This window comes from Diabrotica virgifera, chromosome 7 (assembly GCF_917563875.1).
Source record: "Diabrotica virgifera virgifera chromosome 7, PGI_DIABVI_V3a".
Lineage (NCBI taxonomy): Eukaryota > Metazoa > Arthropoda > Insecta > Coleoptera > Chrysomelidae > Diabrotica > Diabrotica virgifera.
The window spans coordinates 92,349,822-92,372,186 of NC_065449.1; the positions used below are offsets into that span (position 1 = coordinate 92,349,822).

General features: G+C 31.2%; 1 protein-coding gene across 1 annotated transcript; it reads right to left on the reverse strand.

The window, feature by feature from the left end:
- Positions 1–2,138: 2,138 nt before the first annotated feature.
- Positions 2,139–9,647, reverse strand: LOC114339414 (uncharacterized). Its single transcript, XM_028290063.2, has 3 exons — positions 9,562–9,647; positions 9,366–9,499; positions 2,139–2,416 (listed from the first exon to the last, which is right to left on the reverse strand). Exons 2-3 carry the CDS (start codon positions 9,470–9,472, stop codon positions 2,158–2,160), a joined length of 366 nt encoding a protein of 121 aa, XP_028145864.1. The 5' UTR covers positions 9,473–9,499; positions 9,562–9,647; the 3' UTR covers positions 2,139–2,157.
- Between the last annotated feature and the right edge of the window lie 12,718 nt (positions 9,648–22,365).

The window sequence follows — 22,365 nt, forward strand, 5'->3', positions numbered from 1 at the left end:
CCAATCCAAACTCTTGAAAGCATGTTCTAAGACCGTATTAAAAAGTTTAGGTGACATTGGGTCTCCTTGTCTAACCCCCCGTTCTATTTTTATGCGATTACTGTTAGTATGTAATTTGACAGTGGTTGTTGCCTGTAAGTATATTTTGTGTAATAATTTTGTATACCTATAATCTAGCCTGCATTCTTTAAGCGCCTGTAATATTTTGCTAAGTTCAACTGTGTCAAAGGCTTTATGAAAATCGATAAAAACTAGAACTAGGGGTTTATTGTATTCCACTACTTTCTCTATCAGGGTTTTTATACTTTGTAGATGGTCATTTGTTCCATAATTTTTTCGGAATCCTGCCTGTTCTCTTGGTTGATAAGTCTCTAACTTTCTTTCCATTCTCTTAACTATTATTCGCGTAAATAACTTATATAAATGGCTGAGGAGGCTAATCGGTCTGTAATTCTCTAAATTGGCTTTGTCTCCTGCTTTGTGTAATAGAATCATAGTAGCGTTGTTCCAGTCTGTTGGAATATTGGCGTTGTGAAGGCGTATATTGAAAAGTTGTTTAATTTTTTCAAGTAGTATATTTCCTCCAATTTTTAGTGCTTCTGATACTATTCCATCTTCACCTGGGGTTCGATTATTTTTCATTTTCTTCAGAGCCTCTTTGATTTCTGATTTTGTTATATCGGGCATTAAATCCGATCCTTGATTTAATACCCCAGTTTTTACTGTAATTGGAGGTTGCGGATTGTCATCTTTTTTTCTTGATTTGTATAACTCTGTATAGAACTCTTCGACTATTGTTAATATTTCATCTCTGTTTGTAGTTTCTTTTCCAGTTCTGTTTCTTAGTTTGTTGATTTCTATTTTTCCTTTTTGTACGCTTACGTTCTTCAAAACTTTCATGTTCTTATTTTGCTCTATTGCTTGTTTTGTTTTTTCTACATTGTAGTTTCTTATGTCTTTTCTTATTGACTTTGTGATAGTCTTATTTATTTTATTTAGCGCTTCTTTGCTGGAACTTGTATCTCCTTTCATCTGTCGTCTTAGTTCTATAAGGGTTTTAGTGGGTTGACTTAGTTTTTCATCTTTTTGGTTTGTTGGACAGTATTTAGTTTGAGCCTGTTGTATTGTGGTGATTATTTGCTTGTTCAGTATATTAATGTCTGTTGTTGTTGTATCTTTCAATGTATCATTAATATATTTTTCGAACTCCTGAATATTAGTTGGTTTTACCCATTTCTTTGGGTGTTTCTTATTTATCATTTTGAGTCTTTCCTTTTCGATCGATATCGTTATTTTAGCTCTTACTAACCTGTGATCACTGCTTGTGCTGAACTGGTTTAACACATTTACGTCTTTAAGTAATTCTTTTTTATTTGTTAAGAAATAGTCTATTTCGTTCCTTGTTTTTCCATCTGGACTTTCCCAGGTCCATCTTCTGTGTTTTTTCTTTTTAAAGAAGCTGTTCATTTGATAGAGATTGTTTTCCAAAAGAAAAGTTGTTTGCCTCTATCATTTCTGCCTTCGCTTCCAAAATTTCCCAATATTATTTCAGAGGGGTCTTCCTTGGTACCTATTTTGGCGTTGAAATCACCGCCTATTATTAAGAAGTGGCCAGGATTTTCCTTGATTGCACAGGATATTTGGACTTCTTCATCTGAATGGCCTGTAGTAGGTGCGTATACTTGAATGAACTTTAGGATATATCTGGTGCTCATTTTGATGTTTAAGTAGACCACCCTTGTTGATATTTGGTTTATTGACACAATTCTGTTCGCACAATTATGTTTTATGTGACCTTAAATGCAAATTGTGTTTATTTTGATTTTTATGTATTTATTTTTAATAAATCGCTTTGTATGAGTGATTTTATGTTGCATAAAATAATAGAAAAATGACCTGAATATTATAAATCAAAAGGAATTATGTATATCTATGTATTTCTCAGATGTATGGAAGATAAACTAAGTATGTCAACTTGCCCGCCCTTCCCCTATATGTCCATTACGACATGTAGCCTTCATTTTAGAAGAGATAATCATAGTTTCTCTTCATTAATTATAATTCTTATTGTATCTATTGACGTTTGTGTTTATTGTTTCCATATATAGAAACATACTTAATAAAACTAAAAAAATTACTACTATTTCAAGTATTTATTTAACGTGTAAATATTTTTACAAATTCCGTTTCTTTAGTTATTTCATTGTGTGTACTTATTCTTAAAACTCTCTCTTCTAATTCCGAGGTAGAAGAAGAAGTAGAGTAAGAGTTACCATGTATACCACATTCCGTGGGACTTCTAGGATTAATAATAGCCCATATGCTACTGTCTGTATCAGTAAAAAATCCTGAAACATATGGAAATGTTTCGTACGATTGAGATAATATGTCATGATGTTCTGCTACCATAGGATACCTATAAATATATAAATATTATACATTCCTATACAGTCTTTTTACTACAAAAGCACGCTTACGTCAGTCAAAATTTCTGACGTCAGAACTGTGCCAAAACATTAGAATGTGATTTTTTATCATTGCTATCTTTATGTCATTACTTGTCAGAGATATTTTTCTTTGTTTTGTTTACTGTGCAAACGATATCTATAATTCTTTATTCTTATTAATGATGTCAATCGGTTTTCATTACTTGCTGAAATATAATATTAATTAACAACAATATTATCATAATGTAGGTATAATCAATAAAATAGATCATTCGATATCTTAAAACTAGGTACTGCAACACGCTAAAATACATATGAAAATATTTGTAATACAAAATTATATAATATTTTAAATTCTTTAACTTACTTCTCTGCAGGTAATGGTAAAAGGGGACCCCATCATTTCGTTCTGGTTCAAAATAAAACAAAATAAATTTATTAAAGAAGCATTTAGATTTGGCATGCTTCTAACGCAATCACAATACACAACAATAATTACAGTAGTTTTTAAATTAAGCTATGTTTAATATGTAAGTATTTATAAATACAGTACAGTTTTTAAAGTACAGTATTGTGAATCATATTGTGTAGGAAATGAAATAGCCCATTAAATGATCGTTTTGGAGTGTAATTTCCAGGGGCAACTCCGAATTGCATGAAAATTTGGATTTAGGTTATACTTACCCTCCACTTCAAAGTTGAATTTGTGCCGTTGGTTGCTTTTACTTGGGGGGTGACATTTACCCCTTCTCGGGGGGGGGGGGGTGAAAAACGCGTGTTTAAAATAAGACCGGAAATGGATAAATTTACTTATTTTAAGCATCTTTTGTTCTATAAACTTTTTAACGTAAGTCAATACTTTTCGAGTTATTCACGATTTAAAATGTTGATTTTTCGACAAAAAAACTACGTTTTAAGAACGTTTTCAGAAATAACTCAAAAAGTAAATATTTTATCGAAAAAAATATTTTTAGCAAAAGTGTAGCCTATAAAAAAACGAAAAAAATGGTGTACCAGTAAAGTCTACAAATTAAGTAGAAGCAAAGTTGTAGCTCATGAAAAATACCTTCTTATTCGTCTAATTCCAAATCGACTAATTCAACGCGAAATCACCGAAGAAAGAAGCGTTTTTCGGGAAAACCTTTATTAACATTTTTAAAGTATCGAAAAAAGCTTATTATTTGTTTTTTACAAAAGTTTACAGCATCAAAAATAAACGAGTTACACTGAAAAAAAAGTTGGCCCTTTTTTTTGTAAAAAAAATCGTGAAAACCTCCCTCTATTTAACACCCTAAACGAAATTAATCTTTTGGCTTTACCATCTATTTTAACTATATGTGTATTGTTTATATGATCTGTAAGTTTGATTGGTTTGAAGTGCTTATTTTTTAAAACATTTGGTTTTAGAGTAAAAAAAAAATTTCGAAAAATTTTTGAAAATTTTTATTTTTTCAAAATAACTTAACAACTATTATTGATAAGAGTAATCTTAAATAGTACAAAAATGTAGGTTTTGATATTATAAAAAATATGCTAGTTTCATTTTGTTTCTCCGTAAGACAAAAATAAGTTAAGATATGGCTGTTCAAAATTTGCATACACTCGTGATTAGTGACCCATTCAAGCTTTCTCAATTATAACTCTTCAAAAATAAACACTATAAACCGGTGAGACTGACAGATCATATAAAAAATAGATAGGTAAGTAAATTGTTTGTAAAGCGGTAGCGATTAATTTCATTTGGGGAGCTAAACACGGCGAGATTTTTATGATCTTTTACAAAAAAAAGAGGGCCGACTTTATTTTGAGAGTAACTCGCTTATTTTTAATGCTAAAACTTTTGTTAACAATTAAAACAAAGCTTTTTATGAACACTTTAAAAAAGTTTAAATGGGTTTTTCCCGAAAAGTGCTTAATTATTCGGTGATTTCACCTTGAATTATTCAATTTGGAATTAGACGAATAAGAACGTATTTTTCATGAGCTACAACTTTGTTTTTATTTGATTGATAGACTTTACTGATATACTATTTTTTGGGTTTTTTATAAGCTACACTTTTGCTAAGGGTATTTTTTTCGATAAAATATTTACTTTTTGAGTTATTTGCGAAAAACCGTCTCAAAACGTAGTTTTTTGTTGAAAAATCAACATTTTCAATGGCAAATAACTCGAAAAGTATTGACTTACGTAAAAAACTCTATAAAACAAAAGTTACTTAAAATCAGTCAATTTATCCATTTCCGGTCTTATCTTTAACGTATGTTTTTTCACCCCCAAGAAGGGGTGACTGTCACCCCCCAAGTAAAAGCAACCAACGGCACAATTTCAACTTTGAAGTGGAGGGTAAGTAGAACCTAAATCCAAATTTTCAAGCAATTCGGGGCTGCCCCTGAAAATTACACGGTATCGCCGAATTTCCCGTTCATTTACTGGGCTAAAACAAACACACAATTTTTACTATAAATTGGTAGCAACCAACGATGTAAAAATGTAGCAATACTGAACTGTCATTAGTCATCGGAGTTTGAATTATTTTCATATCAGTAGAGTACGATTGTCTAATAGTCTAATACCTATATTTAAATAAAATTATTACTTTCTGGAGTATTAGAGTTAAACAATTGTTTCATAAAATTAATAATAAAAATGTTTTTAGTTATTTAATTAATATAATTCTAAAATTATCAGTATTAATTGCACTTGAGCTCTAAAATTATCGATTTGTTTCCCGAGTGATATTTTGACAGTTTTAATTTTGGGTTTCAAGTTACAGTCGGGCTTTCTAAAATTATGTCAAAGTGGCACGAGGGCAACAAGTCAATAATAATTTTAAAGATCGAGGGTAATTCGCTGAGATTATTTCATGAATAAAACTGTCTTTTCAAATAATTTTAACTAATATTTTATTGATATCTTCACCTGAATATTTGCTAAACGTGTTTCTTGATGTTCTCTGTGACATGTTGTAAAACATTGATTGTCATTAATATCACTGGATGTTCATTTTTGCGTAGTAACGAAGGGCATCTGACATAATGCTTGACGACGGGATATTATCAAAAATTATCAGTAGTAATTGCACAAGAGCTCTAAAATTATTGAATTTTTCCCGAGTGTCACTTTGACAGTTTTAATTTCACGAGCCGAAGGCGAGTGAAATTATTTCAAAGTGTCACGAGGGCAAAAATTCTATATTAATTTTAGAGATCGAGTGCAATTTGTTGCGATTATTTCATGAATAAAACTGTTCAAAACCAAAATTTTATTGTAATTTATTTATGTAAGTACAAATTACTACAATTAAACACACAGTTGTTATAAATATTTCACGGTTGAAAGTCATCACTTTTATAATTTTTAAAACATTAATTGTCATTAATGTCACTGAATGTATTTTTTCGTAGCAACGAAGGGCATCTGACGTAATATACTTGACGACGGGAAATTATCAAAAATTATCGATTTAATTTAGATTTCTGTAGCTTTCTATTGGTCAGAATCTCCTATGAATGAAATAATCGCTGTAATTTTTATTTCTGTAGCTTTCTATTGGTCAGAATATCCTATAAATGAAATAATCATTGTAATCGCGATTACGTTTTTCTTATAGGGCTTTTCATCGATTGTCATTTGTTTCGAGCTTCTGTCATATGTCGTATAATCCGTGTATATTAATATTATACACAGATTATATAACATATGACAGAAGCTCTAAACAAATGACAATCGATGAAAAGTCCTATAAGGAAAACGTAATCGCGATTGCATTGATTATTTCATTTATAGGATATTATATATAGAATATAGGATATAGGATATTAATATATAGGATATATAGGATATGACAGAAGCTCGAAACAAATGACTGTGAATGAAAAGCCCTATTATAATACCATGTTGACACTTATGCAAGATCGGACAGTTCCATGTGGGTGTCGTATAGCTGTGCTAGAGAAATACCAATACTCTAAGGTTGATGTTTATTTTCGTTAATTAACATTACAAATATTCGGCGTATTAGATATTAAGGCCATCGGTACATAATTCGCCAATATTTTACGGCTATCCCTACTTTTTCTGCCTTTACACGGCAAATTACGTGTAGTAAAATTCACACTGGTATGGATATGTAAACATTACTAAAATGTCATTCTACTTAAAAATGTCATCATTAACTTAAAGAGAAGGCTTTTGAATGTTCTTGGATAACTGTTATTTTTATAATGGCAAATTATTAATTCAGTTAATAAATGTGATAATTTTTTCATTAAATATGTATTCAGTGATTGTAATAATTTATATGTACAAAAAAAACTAATACTCAATAGAGAAAAGAGGAAAAGTGTTAACAGTAGGTGAGCGAAGTATGCTAAATGTGCAGTCACTCAAGCGCTTTGGGGACATATTGGGTTGTGAAGAGTAAGCCCTAAAACCAAAAAAAGTTAAGTAACGTTTTCTATTGTAGTGGGCGCTTGCCATCTTTTAATTTAATTTTCCATTTCCAACAATAGTTTTTTCCGATTATAGCGCCATCTATCCATAATTTGAAAAAATGTTTTGAATAAAAGTTGCTTATTTTTACGTAAAGAATCCAAACCTGGAATAAAAATTTAGGGCTCCTATTTAAGATTTTAAAGTAACCCCCCATCCCACCTCCGTGGGGGGGCCTGTTTGGTACCATTCGATAGATTTTTCAAAAATATTGATTAAGTGTATTTTGCAGTTTTTCAATCTAATGTTTATTTTGCGAAATATCGCGCGATTTGCATTTAAAATTTTAAATTTACCCCCACTCCTCTCCGTGGGGGTCATGTTTGGTATCATTTGATAGATTTTTGAAAAATATTGAACACGTATTTTTTAGTTTTTCGATCTAACGTTCATTTCGCGAATTATTCGCTTTTTTTGTGAAACTTTTAACTCGCTTATTTCCCTACGCCCCCCTCAAATCGTTAGATTTTGGAAATATACACTGTTTTGCATGTCCTTAACACTTACCTTATCTTAATCTGACAATGTCGAGTATTTTTAAGGATAGATTTTTTTCGGACCCCCCTTAACGAACTCCCCTGTGCTAAGAGCTAATATATGGTAGAGGTACATCTGCAGGGCACCAGGTTTCTCCCCATATGATAATCTGACGCGCTTGAGTAACTGCAAAAATCCTCGCTTGGGCTCCCCTACCATAAAGTCATTTTTTTATAATATATTGTTACTATGGAACGCTTACAATTTTGAACATCTTTAACAAAAAAATACTTGCATTTGGATCACAGAATATATTATCCTGATGCATTCTCTGCTTGGATCTTCCACAAATAATACACAATAAATAACTTTTTATTAAGTTTACGTCTTAAATCAATTATTTATCAAATACACTATATATTAATATTATTTAATCAACAACTCAAAATATTCCCGACGCCAAAATTGTCACTGCATGATTGTCACTGTCTGACTGACATTATATTCGACTGAGTGCGTTGTAAGACAAAGATATATTTAGAAAATATTACCACAGGCATTGTGTTCATTTTTTTCGAATCCTGAAAAAACCAATAAATATTTTCGAAAAATTTAAAGGCAGAATGAAAGACTAAATTATTACCGAGGGCCGAAAGTCCCTTAGAATAAATACAAAGTTTATTTTGAATGAGATATTTGAAATTAAAAATCACACTAAATTTTCTCTTAGTTTTTCACCCCTGTAACTTATTAAAGTAAACATTATAGAAGTTCTCAGGTACTTTCGGCCCTCGCTAATAACGTAATCTTTCATTCTGCGTTTAAATTTTTCAAAAATACTTATTAGTTTTCTCAGGATTCGAAAAAAATGAATCCCCATTTGAATAGCATTGCAGCCGAAAATACGTACCCATCCTCTTAATATATTTCGGCAAGAAATGAAAATCGACTGACATCAATAATTAGAATAAAATAGTTATAGATATTAGGTTTGTTCTAGCAATCAGTCAAACTAGTCAGAAACCGTCAGCAAACAGTTGGTCAGTGAGAGAACATAATACAGTCACCAGTACTATCCCCTCTACACGCGCTGGTCGACTATTCGCTGATGGTTTCAAACCGTTTGAAACTGATGCCAGAACAAACGTATGTTATTTGTACAGTCAAAAAACAAAGAAAAATATCTCAAAAAAGTAATGACATAAACATGGCCATGATGAAAAGTCACATGCTAATGTATGGGCAGTGCTCTGACGTCAGAAGTTTTTACTGGCATAAGCATGCTTTTGTAGAAAATAGACTGTATATATTTGTGTTTAGGTATGAGTGTTATTAGGTCTGGATCCCGCGTATGAAAAAAAAGTTGATTAATAGCAAGCTGAAAATTTGTTAATAGCTTAAGGGTGTCTAGTCGGATAAACTTTGATATATGGGAACACTGGAACAGGGGCAGTTTTAATTGTGGAACAGGTTAAAAATTTGGAACGGTCAGACCACGAAAACGGCACATTTATTTTGTCCGACAGAACAGACTTAAACTCTCCGAATAGAAATTAAACTCTCATGCAAAAATCAGACTGCTGTTTATCACCTGTCATAATTCCTGTCATTTCACATATTCTACATGTTCCACTCATTAAAACGCCCATTTGGTGAAAAATAGCAGTCTGATTTTTGCATGAGAGTTCAATCTCTGTTCGGAGAGTTTAAGTCTGTTCTGTCGGACAAAATACATGTGCCGTTTTCGTGGTCTGACCGTTCCAAATTTTTAACCTATTCCACAGTTAAAACTTCCCCTGTTCCAGTGTTCCCATATATCAAAGTTTGTCCTACTAGACACCCTTAAGCTATTGAAAAATTTTCAGCTTGCTATTAATCAACTTTTTTTTCATACGTGGGATCCAGACCTATATATGATATATTTTTGTTATAATATTATCACAACTTACCCAATATTCCATCGTACAATAGCGTAATCTCTAACCATGAAATAAATTAAACCTGATGCAAAATCAGTTTCTATGTCTGTAGAGGTTCCCATCTTTTCACCGAGCATTGTAGCATTAAAAATAAGGGAGTGGTCCTGAAAACAAGTCATTATTATTTTTATGTTTAGGTTATGACTAGGCTGAGTAGGTACTGTACCTGTACAGCACGACTAAATTCACGTTGTACAGGCCATTTCAGGATTTTGACGTTTATGTCACCGCTGGGAGGAAATTAATAAGTGTACCTATTCCATAGAGTTATATATTAGCATAGAGAGAGTATCATTCAGAACGAAGTGACGACACCATCTTTTTTATTTGGATTAGTGCTGTTTCACTCTTACGCATAGTAAAGCTGCTACAGTTGTCCTCCTCTTCCGTGCCTATATTCACACTGAATGTCATCATAGATTTTCCATACAATGTGTTAGAAAGAGATGCAGCAAACCAGTCCATGAGATCTTGTCGTCAGGAAGCGCGGAAGGTAGGCTCCCTCTATGTTAATATATACCTCTATTAACTATTCGCAGAAACAGTCAGGGACTAATCGACGACAAGCGGAGCATGCCATAACTAAAAGTCCGCGACAGGCTCCGCGAACGAACGTATTTTATTTGTTTATATTTTTTGACATTGTGTTTCTTAAATTTTTTATCCCTTTAATAGTTTTCTAGTTGTATTGTATTTTAAGAACATTTTGTTGTTGATTTTGTGTAGTTTTTAGTTGTAGAAGTACTGAAACGACTTTATTTATGATAGGGGAGCAAAGTATGCGAAATTTACAGTCACTCGACCTATTGGGTTGTGATTATTATGTCCTAAAATCAAAAAAAGTTAAGTAAAATTTTCCATTTTAGTGGACGCTTGCCATTTTTTAATTTAATTTTCCATTTCCAACAATCGTTTTTTCCGATTATAGCGCCATCTATCTATAATTCGAAAAAATGTCTCAAATAAAAGTTGCATATTTTTACGTAAGGAATTCAAATTTGCGATAAAAAATTGGGGGTCTCATTTAAGATTTTAAAGTAACCCCCCACCCCTCCTCCGTGGTGGGTAGTGATTGATACCCTTCGACAGATTTTTCAAAAACATTTGAAAGTATATTTTGCAGTTTTTCGATCTGATGTTCATTTTGCGAAATATCGCGGGGTTTGTATTTAAAATTTTAAATTTATTCCCCATCCCTCTCCGTGGGGGTCATGTTTAGTACCATTCGATAGATTTTTGAAAAATATTGAAGACGTATTTTTTAGTTTTTCGATATGACGTTTATTTCGCGAAATATTCGCTTTTTTTGTGAAACTTTTTGACTCACCCATTTCCTTGCCCCGCTCGAATCGTCAGATTTTTTAAATATACACTCTTTTGCATGTACCTACTTAACTTACCTTATCTTAATCTGACAATTTCGAGTATTTTTAAGGATAGATTTTTTTTTCGGTCCCCCCTTAACGAACTTCCCTGTGTTAAGAGCCAATATATGGTAGAGGTACATCTGCAGGGTACCAGGTTTCTCCCCATATGATAATATGACGCGCTCGAGTAACTGCCAAAATCCCCGCTTGGGCTCCCCTACCATTAGTTTTAAACAGTGAATAAATAAAGATAAGTGATTATTTTCGATAGTCGTTGGCAGACAATACAGATGTTTGTAGGTACCCTAGTTAGGTATTTAGCATTATTATAGGAAATTTTATAGATTTATTATTAAATTTAACCATTTTTTTTTTGTCTCTCAGATCATAACTTATTTCGTTCAGTTGGTTTTCTGCCTAAAATATAGCACTGATGGTAACCAATAAAACTGAACTTTATCACGAATATTCCGCTTTACACACTTCAAAACACAACCAAAATGAAGCATATTGTCAATTATTCATTAAGCCAGAGGGTGTGGAAAAACCGAACGTCAACAACAGTGCGCATTCAAATCTAAAATGCAAATAAAAGTGAATTTGGTGTGCTGTAAAGTCAGAAATTGACTAAATGAAGTAAAAGTCAGACTTACTCTCAATCTTTATTATAACTTCCGACGACCGGTTTCGCTCTTTAAACTTTGTAGAGCATCTTCAGGTCAAAGGTAACAAGTTACAAAATGCTACAAATAAAAACCAGAATTAGCACATTGTCTGGTTGTAAAAGATGCTAAAGATCCATATGATCAAGCCAATGTTGAATAACATACATAAAAGTAGCGAAATAGCATACCAATGCACATGCAAACATTCATGTGGGTGGTGGTACAAACTTCCCTCAAACGCGACAACATGCGCAGAAGTATGCTATACATAATCATGCAATCATAACGTGTCGTACTTACATTCGGATACAAGGTGCCAGTTGATGGCACCTTGTATCCGAATGTAAGTACGACAGTTATGATTGCATGATTATGTATAGCATACTTCTGCGCATGTTGTCGCGTTTGAGGGAAGTTTGTACCACCACCCACATGAATGCTTGCATGTGCATTGGTATGCTATTTCGCTACTTTTATGTATGTTATTCAACATTGGCTTGATCATATGGATCTTTAGCATCTTTTACAACCAGACAATGTGCTAATTCTGGTTTTTATTTGTAGCATTTTGTAACTTGTTACCTTTGACCTGAAGATGCTCTACAAAGTTTAAAGAGCGAAACCGGTCGTCGGAAGTTATAATAAAGATTGAGAGTAAGTCTGACTTTTACTTCATTTAAAATGAACTCTCACATGCAACCCATTCAAGTTCAGAAATTGACAATGGCAGGGGGAAATTGGTTTTCTTTAGTTTCCCAATCTCATTGCACATTACTATCTGCTCCAGGTGAGTTTGTAGCTAGATATCCTTCACAGAATCACCAAAGAAACCGTACATTAAAAACAAAACACAAATCCAACCCAAAAACATCTTCCTCGTAGATAAACCCCACGAAGACGATGACCATTGCCCAGTCCAATTTAGTTTTCCGTCCAGCCACTTTTTACAAAATAATCAGTTTCTCAAATAATACACTAAGAGCCGGGATAGGTGAAATTTGCTAATCATTTTAGGCACTCTAACAGCGGATTTACTAAGAAATTGAACATGCGAGGGTTAGAACGGACGATGACATTCCAATAATGGTGGCTCAAGCAATCCCATGGTAACTTTCACATTACACCGAACGTTGCAATAGTCTAGTCGCAACATAGGGGGCCCCGTAGGCACTTTTAGCTCGTCGCGATTTGATGGTGGTATTATAGACCAATCAAGTTAGTAAAAAATAAGCCGTTTTTCGACATAATTGAAAAGGCGAGGTTTGACAGTTGAACTGTGTAGTATAAGATATTACAAAAAGGCTACCATCTTGGGATTCATCAATTTTTTAGTGGAACATTTTTTAAATAAACAATCAAAACGTCAAACTTAGTTTTGTGCTCATAACTTAAAAACTTGTTTATTTAGAAATTTGACGTCCACAGGTAACTTTTTGAGAAAAAAAAGATCGAATGAGATACACCAAATTAAAATGGGTTAATAAACAAAAAAGTTATTGCAAAACGGACGACAAAATCACTGTTTTTGAATATTGTTAATAACAATTTTATTGTTTATTAAAATATGTTTAAATATACCGAAACTTGAGGGAATTATGGTGTTTGAATGGTGTGCAAAAAATGGTCCAGATCTGTTAAATAGTTTTTGCAAAATTTAATTTGTTTATAAAATTTTTTGAAAAACGAGCTAAGTTCTGAGGCTGGTCCAGTTAATATGGCTGAATGTATCTCAATAATCAGGGACTCATTTCCTTCGTTAAGATGTATACTAATACCCTATGAAAAAAAAAGTAAAAAAATTACATATACGTACACAAAATTATTTGTTAATAAATAGCAGTTTTTAAGCTTATAAACAATTACAATAATTTCGTAGAAATTAGATCAAATTAAATGGCAATAAAAAATACTGAAAGCTGGTAAAAATACACAACTTCTAAGAAAAATTTTTAGGTTCTTCGACCCTTGGGGTCTGAGATAGCCCCTTTTTTTAAATCACTGTTACGTTAATTAACAACACTAAGATCTGAAATTAACCAATCTTTTATACGAAAAGTCAAAGTTTTTAACAAAGTTTTTTGCAAGAAAAAATGTTAAAAATTGTTTAAACAGTATTGTTATAAAGAAAGAGTATTTTGCGTTCCGACTAAAGTAAAAAAAAAATGATGGGCGCAGCCGAATGAGAATAAATTCGAGGACTAGCATTCGCTAGCGCTAGACCATTGCAGCCCATTTTTAACATTGACAGTATACCGGATTTGAAGCTTAATATTATATTTATATATTTTGGTAGAAACTTGAATTTTATGAATATTACTATGTTGCACATTTATTTAGTAAAATTATATTTTAAATAAATAAATTTAAAAAATAACAATAAAAAGGCCACAAAGTCAAAATATGCAACAGAAAAAAAGTTACGCGACCTTATAGACGAGTGGTACGTGGTACTCCCCCCCCCCCCCAAAAAAACGCTCATTTCTCGAGATATCAACCACGGTGTGGTGAATGGCTAATTTTGGTCTTACTTTATACTTTTTATGGTGCTGAAAACGAAAATGAGTTTTATTTTGAATTTTAGATGGGGAAACATTGTCAAAATCGCAATTTTACCCTAAAAATAAAAAAAATGAAATCACGTTTTTCTTAAAATTAAAAGTTGCACCACTTTTTTTCTATAAAACATTTTGTTCTCTGTACTCTATATTTTACCTTAAAATTAATTAAACATCTAAATTTCAAATTTTGTTACTCAACTTTTGCGATTAAACTTTGCAATTCAAGAATCTGCACCTTTTACTTCAAACAATTTATAACTTTCTTTATGGCAAGACAGAAATATTGAAGCAGGTCCCATTGTCTTCAGAAAGGTGAGAAATATATACTATAAAAATATCAGAAAAAATATTACAATGGAACAGAGTTGTAGCAAATTAAACTAAAAAAATCGTGATTTTTTTTTATTTTTAGGGTAAAGTTGCGATTTTGATAATGTTCCCCCACGTAAAATTCAAAACAACCCTAATTTTAGTTTTGAGCACCATCAAAAATATAAAGTATGACCAAAATTTAGTATCAGTATCTCGAGAAATAAGCTTTTTTTGGGGTGTGCCGCTCGTCTATAAAGTCACATAACATTTTTCCTATTGCATATTTTAAATTAAATTTTTTTGGAAAACTTCTTCATAAATTTTATTTTATTTCTGTGTTAATTAAAATTATAAACTAAAAAGTTTGTCACTCAACTTTTTTAAGTAAACATGAAACTAACGAAATCTGACGACAAAATGTTTAAAAATTAACAACTTCTCTTTTAACGTGTTGAGTCATTTTGGACAAATCTCATTGTTATTTAAATGCTTCAAAAATAACACAGTAAAATTTTCAAAAGGAAATATTTACAGCGACCAAAAATACAGTGAGTTAAAATTGAAAAATCATCAAAATAGATTTTTCGCATTTTTGCATAAAATTTGATTTTTGAACATGTTCCACTAATTCTAGAAAAAAATTAACTCCATATTCGGATTCAGAGACCTCGAAAACACAAGGAAGGAGGAAAATTTTTCATTCACCTTAAAGTGGATTTTTGTGGTCGGGATAACGTAATTTTAATAGTTGCTGCCGCATGCCGGTCGCCAAACGCGCCCACTATTCAGTCAGTTGACTACGCCCGCTATTTTTTACTTTAGTCGGAACGCAAAATACTCTGTGTTTATAACACTCCTATTTAAACAATTTTTAACAATTTTGCTTACTAAAAACTTTGTTAAAAACTTTGACTTTTCTTATAAAAGATTGGTTAATTTGAGCTCTTAGTGTTGTTAATTAACGTAACAGTGATTTTTCAAAAAAAAAGAGGCTATCTCAGACCCCAAGGGTCGTAGGACCTAAAAATTTTTTTTGAAAGTTGTGTATTTTAACCGACTTTCCGTATTTTTTTATTGCCATTTAATTTGATCTAATTTCTACGAAATTATTGTAATTGTTTATAAGCTTAAAAACTGCTATTTATTAACAAATAATTTTGTGTACGTATATGTAATTTTTTTTACTTTTTTTTTCATAAGCTGTTAAAATACATCTTGACCAAGGAAATGAGCCCCGGATTATTGAGATACATTCAGCCATATTAACTGGACCAGCCTCAGAAATTAGCTCGTTTTTCAAAAAATTTTATAAACAAATTCAATTTTACGAAAACTATTTAACAGATCTGGACCATTTTTTGCACACCATTCAAACACCATAGTGCCCTCAATTTTGGGTATATTAAAACGTATTTTAACAAAAAATAAAATTGTTATTAACTATATTCAAAAACAGTGATTTTGTCATCCGTTTTGCAATAACTTTTTTGTTTATTAACCGATTTTTATTTAGCGTATCTCATTCGATGTATCTTTTTTTTTTTCTGAGAAAGTTATCTGTGGACGTCAAATTTCTAAATAAACAAGTTTTTAAGTTATGAGTAAAAAACTAAGTTTGAGTAAAAAATTGATGAATCCAAAGATGGTAGTCTTTTTGTAATATCTCATACTACACATTTCAACTGTCAAACTTCGTCTTTTCCGTTATGTCTAGTAAAAACCTAACTTGATTGGCCTATTATAGGTTTTTTGGGTCGCTGAATAAAATGGAAGTGGTCTGGAAGCCCAAATGTGGTGCGTTTAATTGTTATTAACAAATTATGGTAAAATTAGGTATTTTTCAGGAATTATTAGAAGACCTGTAAATAAATTGATAGTGTTAAGGTCTTCTCTGGTGTATTTTTGGTCGCTGAATCGAATGCGACTAGTCGCGATTACTCAAAATATGTTCTTATTTTGTTAATAACAAAATAATTGTTTATTCTCCGAAAAGCTCGAAATGCGCTATCTACAGCAAGTTTGTAGTATTTGTTATAGTATTTTTATACGCTAAATCGAATTCCACTATTCGTGATAGCTTAAAACACGTTCCGACTTTGTCATTAATAAATCATTGCAAAAATAACGGTTTATAGTACGTTTACTCACGGTTTTTGCTCTAAATCTTAAAAAACCGCTTGGATTGACATGAAATTTGACATACACGTAGCTAACATGTCAAACAAAACAAGTGATATTGTACCGATGTCTGCTTTTACCCTGGGGATGAATTTCACCCCTTTTCGGGGGTAAAAAAGAAACCTTTAAAATAAGTCCAGAAGTGAATAAACTGATTAATTCTAAGCAACTTTTGTTCTATATAGTTTTTTTGACTATAAAGTCAATACTTTTCGAGTTATTTGGTTTTTTTTTTGTTGAAAAATAAACATATTCACTCGCAAATAACTCAAAAAGTATTGACTTAGTGAAAAAACTCTATGGAATAAAAGTTGTTTAGAATGAATCAGTTTATCCAATTCCGGTCTTATTTTAAAGGTTTCTTTTTTCACCCCCGAAACGGGGTGAAATTCACCCCCAGGGTAAAAGCACACATCGGCACAATATCACATGTTTTGGTTTGACATGTTAGCTATGTGAATGCCAAATTTCATGTCATTCCAAGTGGTTTTTTTTTAAATTTAGAGCAAAAACCGTGAGTAAACGTACTATAAACTGTTATTTTTGCAATAATTTATTAATAACAAATACTCTGGGCTAATTAGCAAAATACAAGGAAAAGTTATTTACCAGCAATTTTATTGCTGGAATCGAATCTTATGGTTGTATATATTAATAATATAGATATGCAAAGTCCGCAGATAGTGTGCTACTTTTTTTATAAACAAAATGGCGCCCGAAAATCGTGTGTTTTTCAATTTTTGCTCTATTACTCCAAAGATTTTAACTTTAAACCAAAAACACCCAAATAAAAATTCACCGCAATTAAATTCTGCATAGAGACGTGTTTTTTCCGATTTACTTCGACGAAAACTTTCCCCGGAAAAAGCGGGTTTTTCCAACAAAATCTTTAATTTTCAATTAAACTTTTAGATAAGTAGTTGTTAATCAATAATTAAATAACTTGGTAACGTAAAAGCCCTTCCGTATATATTATAATTCCAGAAGTCTATGGAAATTGAATGAACAGTTTAGCAACAATTAAAATGTTAATTAAAAATTTACGGTCGCTATAATAACGACAATAATTATGATGCATAAGAATAACTATGATTTTTTCATAAAAAGACACTATACCTATCTAATGTACTCTACAGAATTGAAATTGGACTATTTAAGCGGCCTCAGGAATATTTTAAAATTATAAACAATTTTTTGGTTTATAAACAAATAGAATATCTCGGAAAATATTAAACTAAATTAAATTGTAAAAACGGTATTCGAAAGACAGCGGCAGGACGCTTCTTTTAAAAGGAAAAACGTTTAATTATGACGAGTGGTTCCTGAGATACAACTGGTTAAAGTTGACCGAAATTTACGGCAAAGATATAAACAATAGAATCATAATTTTCAAACCATCATCTTTTTATTTTTGTCCTCTTTCTCCACACCAATTTTCATATCTTTAAAATCCTCATAACATATATTATTATAATAAAAACTATCGATAATACGTGTGAAAATTGCCAAAAATAGCAAAATTCCAATCAAAAATTAGGTTGGAGAAAATGTAACCCTCAAAGTTCAAAATCGGTATACGTTAACAAAATGCATTTTCTCGGCTTCCCATGGAGCAATTTCCTTCATTCTTTTTTTGTTCCCTAATAACTCGAGTAGAGCCATCGAACTAATGTATTATTAAATGTCAAACTTGCTTCTGTTTTGTTATAATAGATTAATTTATTTATAAGAACAGAAAATTACATATTTTTTTCCAGTTGTAGGCTTTTTTTAGATAAACCTACTACAAGTGTACCTTTTAAAGTTAAAAACATAAATATTCTCATTTGAAAGCTGTATAATTATTTAAACAATTTTTATTTAAACAAATTAAAATATTGTGTTATAATAAATAAATTAATTTATTATAACAAAACAAAAGCAAGTTTGACATTTATTAATGCGTTAGTTCGATGGCTCTACTCGAGTTACTTGGGAACAAAAAAAGAATGAAGGAAATTGCTCCATGGGAAGCCGAGAAAATGCATTTTTTTAACGTATACCGATTTTGAACTTTGAGGGTTACATTTTCTCCAACCTAATTTTTGATTGGAATTTTGCTATTTTTGGCAATTTTCACACGTATTATCGATAGTTTTTATTATAATAATATATGTTATGAGTATTTCAAAGATATGAAAATTGGTGTGGAGAAAGAGGACAAAAATAAAAAGGTGATGGTTTGAAAATTATGATCCTATTGTTTACATCTTTGCCGTAAATTTCGCTCAACTTTAACCGATTGTATCTCAGGAACTGCTCGTCATAATTAAACGTTTTCTCTTTTAAAAGAAGCGTCATGCCGCTGTCTTTCGAATACCGTTTTCATAATTTAGTTTAGTTTAATATTTCCCGAGATATTCTATTTGTTTATAAGCCAAAAAATTGTTTATAATTTTAAAATATTCCTGAGGCGGCTTAAATAGTCCAATTTCAATTATGTAAAGTACATTAGATAGGTATAGTGTCTTTTTATGAAAAAATCATAGCTATTCTTATGCATCGTAATTATTGTCGTTATTATAGCGACCGTAAATTTTTAATTAACATTTCAATTGTTGCTAAATTGTACATTCAATTTTCATTGGCTTCTGTAATTAAAATGTATACGGAAAGGGCTTTTATGTTACCAAGTTATTTAACTATTGATTAACAACTACTTATCTAAAAGTTTAGTTGAAAATTAAAGATTTTGTTGGAAAATCCCGCTTTTTCCGGGGAAAGTTTTCGTCGAAGTAAAGCGGAAAAAACACGTCTCTATGCAGAATTTAATTGCGATGAATTTTTATTTGGGTGTTTTTGGACTAAAGTTAAAATCTTTGGAGTTATAGAGCAAAAATTGAAAAAAACACGATTTTCGGGCGCCATTTTGTTTATAAAAAAGTAGCACACTATCTGCGGACTTTGCATATCTATATTATTAATATATACAATCATAAGATTCGATTTCAGCAATAAAATTGCTGGTAAATAACTTTTCCCAAAAATGGCCTATTCTCCGATAATCAGCCCAGACTAAAAGTCGGAACGTGGTTTAAGTTATCACGACTAAGTGACAATCGATTTAGCGTATAGAAATACTATGAAAAATACTACAAACTTGCTGTAGATAACGCATTTCGAGATTTTCGGCGAATAAACAATTATTTTGTTATCAATAAAATAAGAACACCTTTTGAGTAATCGCGACTAGTCGCATTCGATTCAGCGACCAAAAATACGCCAGAGAAGATCTTAACACTATCAATTTATTTACAGAGCTTCTAATAATTCCTGAAAAACACCTAATTTTACCATAATTTGTTAATAACAATTAAACGCACCACATTTGGGCTTCCAGACCAGTTCCATTGGATTCAGCGACCCAAAAAACCTATTATACCACCATCAAATCGCGGCGAGCTAAAAGTGCCCACGGGACCCACTACGTTGCGACTAGACTACAACCGCCGCGCGCCGGCCGTGTAGTGATAAACGTTCCATATTATGATTGTTTGAGCCTCCATTACAATGTGATCGTGCGTTCTAACCCTCGCACGTTTTAAATTCTTAGGCTAAGGCTCCACGGGCTCCACTAGCAGTAGCCGTAAAACGAACTTAATGTTCCGCGGAAAGGAATAGGAATAGCCGAACTGAACCGACTACGTATAGTCTGGGCTGATTATCGGAGAATAGGCCATTTTTGGGAAAAGTTATTTACCAGCAATTTTATTGCGGGAATCGAAGCTTATGATTATACATATTAATAATATAGGTATGCAAAGTCCGCAGATAGTGTGCTACTTTTTTATAAACAAAATGGCGCCGACAAATCGTATTTTTTTCAATTATTGCTCTATAACCCCGAACATTTTAACTTTACACCAAAAACACCCGAATAAAAATTCGCCGAAATTAAATTCTGCATAAGGAAATGTTTTCCCGATCTGCTTCGATGAAAATTTTCCTCGGAAAATGCGGGTTTTCCCAACAAAATCTTTAAATTTCAAATAAAGTTTTAGATAAGTAATTATCTACCAATAATTAACTAACTCGGTGACATAAAAGCTTTCTTGGTTTAGATTATAGTTCCAGAAGCCAGTGAAAATTAAACGAATATTTTAGCAACAATTCAATTGTTAATTAATAATTTACGGTCTCAATAATAACCAAAATAATAATGATACACTAATCAAACTTTGAAATCTTATAAATATGAGATGCCTATTTAATATTTTGTCGACAAAATATAAATTTTTAATTTTTTTGAATAATCTTTAAATGTTAAAAAAAAATAGTTATAAACAAATTAACGTCTCTCAGAAAGTTTTTATTATATTCTAATTTTAAAAAATAGGTAAAATTCGCATTTCAAAGATCTTGAAAATGAATGCTTTAAAACTTTTTTCCAACCATTTACAAAAAATTTATGAAACAGCAAAGTCAACATACGAATACTTCGTTGTTTATAATTTTTTTTAATTCTTTCAAAGCGTAGAAGTGAGTTTAAAGTACAAGCTAATTACTTACGAAAAATATCGATTATTATTTTAATGGTTTTATTGTAATTAAAGACTATAAATATTTTTTTTGTAATTAACACGCGCGAAAGTAGACAATACAGTACCGTAACTATGTATTATGTATTATACCCGTCCACATACACAACTCGCGCGAGTTTAAAGCGTGTCAGTCGCTTCGAGTGAACATCTCCGGCTCTGTATCAAGCCTACTTTCGCGCTAAAAATTACAAAAAAAAAAACATTTTTAATCTTTGATTAAAATATAACCATTGAACTAATGTTTGACATTTTTTGAGAGTAATTAGTTTGTACCATAAGCTCACTTTTAAGCTTTATAACCATTAAAACAAATTATAAACAACCGAGTAATCGTATGTTTACTTTTCTGTTTCATAACTTTTTTGCAAATAGCTGGAATAAAAATTTAAAGCATTCATTTTCAAGACCTTTGAAATACGCATTTTAAATATTTTTTTAAAATTATAATATAATAAACAATTTCTGAGAAATGTTAATTTGTTTATAACTATTTTTTTTAAACATTTAATGATTATACAAAAATATGAAAAATTGATATTTTGTCGACAAAATATTAAATAGGTATCACCTCTTTATAATCTTTCTAAGTTTGATCAATGTGTCATGATTATTTTGGTTGTTACTGCGACTGTAAATTGTTAATTAACAATTAAATTGTTGCTAAAATATTCGTTTAATTTTCACCGGCTTCTGCAGTTATAATATATACCAAGAAAGCTTCTATTTCACCAAGTTATTTAATTATTGATAAATAATTACTTGTCCAAAAAAATTATTTGAAATTTCGAGATTTTGTTGGGAAAACCCACATTTTCCGAGGAAAATTTTCGTCGGAGCAAATCGGGAGAAACATGTCTCTATGTAGAATTATATTGGGGTGAATTTTTATTTGAGTGTTTTTGGTGTAAAGTTAAAACCTTCGGAGTTATAGAGCAATAATTGAAAAAAACACGATTTGGGGCGCCATTTTGTTAATAAAAAAATTAGCACACTATCTGCGGACTTTGCATACCTATATTATTAATATATAGGATCATAATATTCGATTCCAGTAATAAAATTGCTGATAAATAACCTTTCTTTGTACTTTACTAATTATAACAGCGTATTATAACTATTTTTTTTTTTTTTTAAATTTAAAGATTATGCAAAAAAAAGAAAAATTTATATTTTGTCGATAAAATATTAAATAAGAATCTCATCTTTATAATCGTTATAAGTTTGATCAATGTATCATGATTATTTTGGTTATTATTGCGATCGTAAATTGTTAATTAACAATTGAATTGTTGCTAAAATATTCGTTTAAT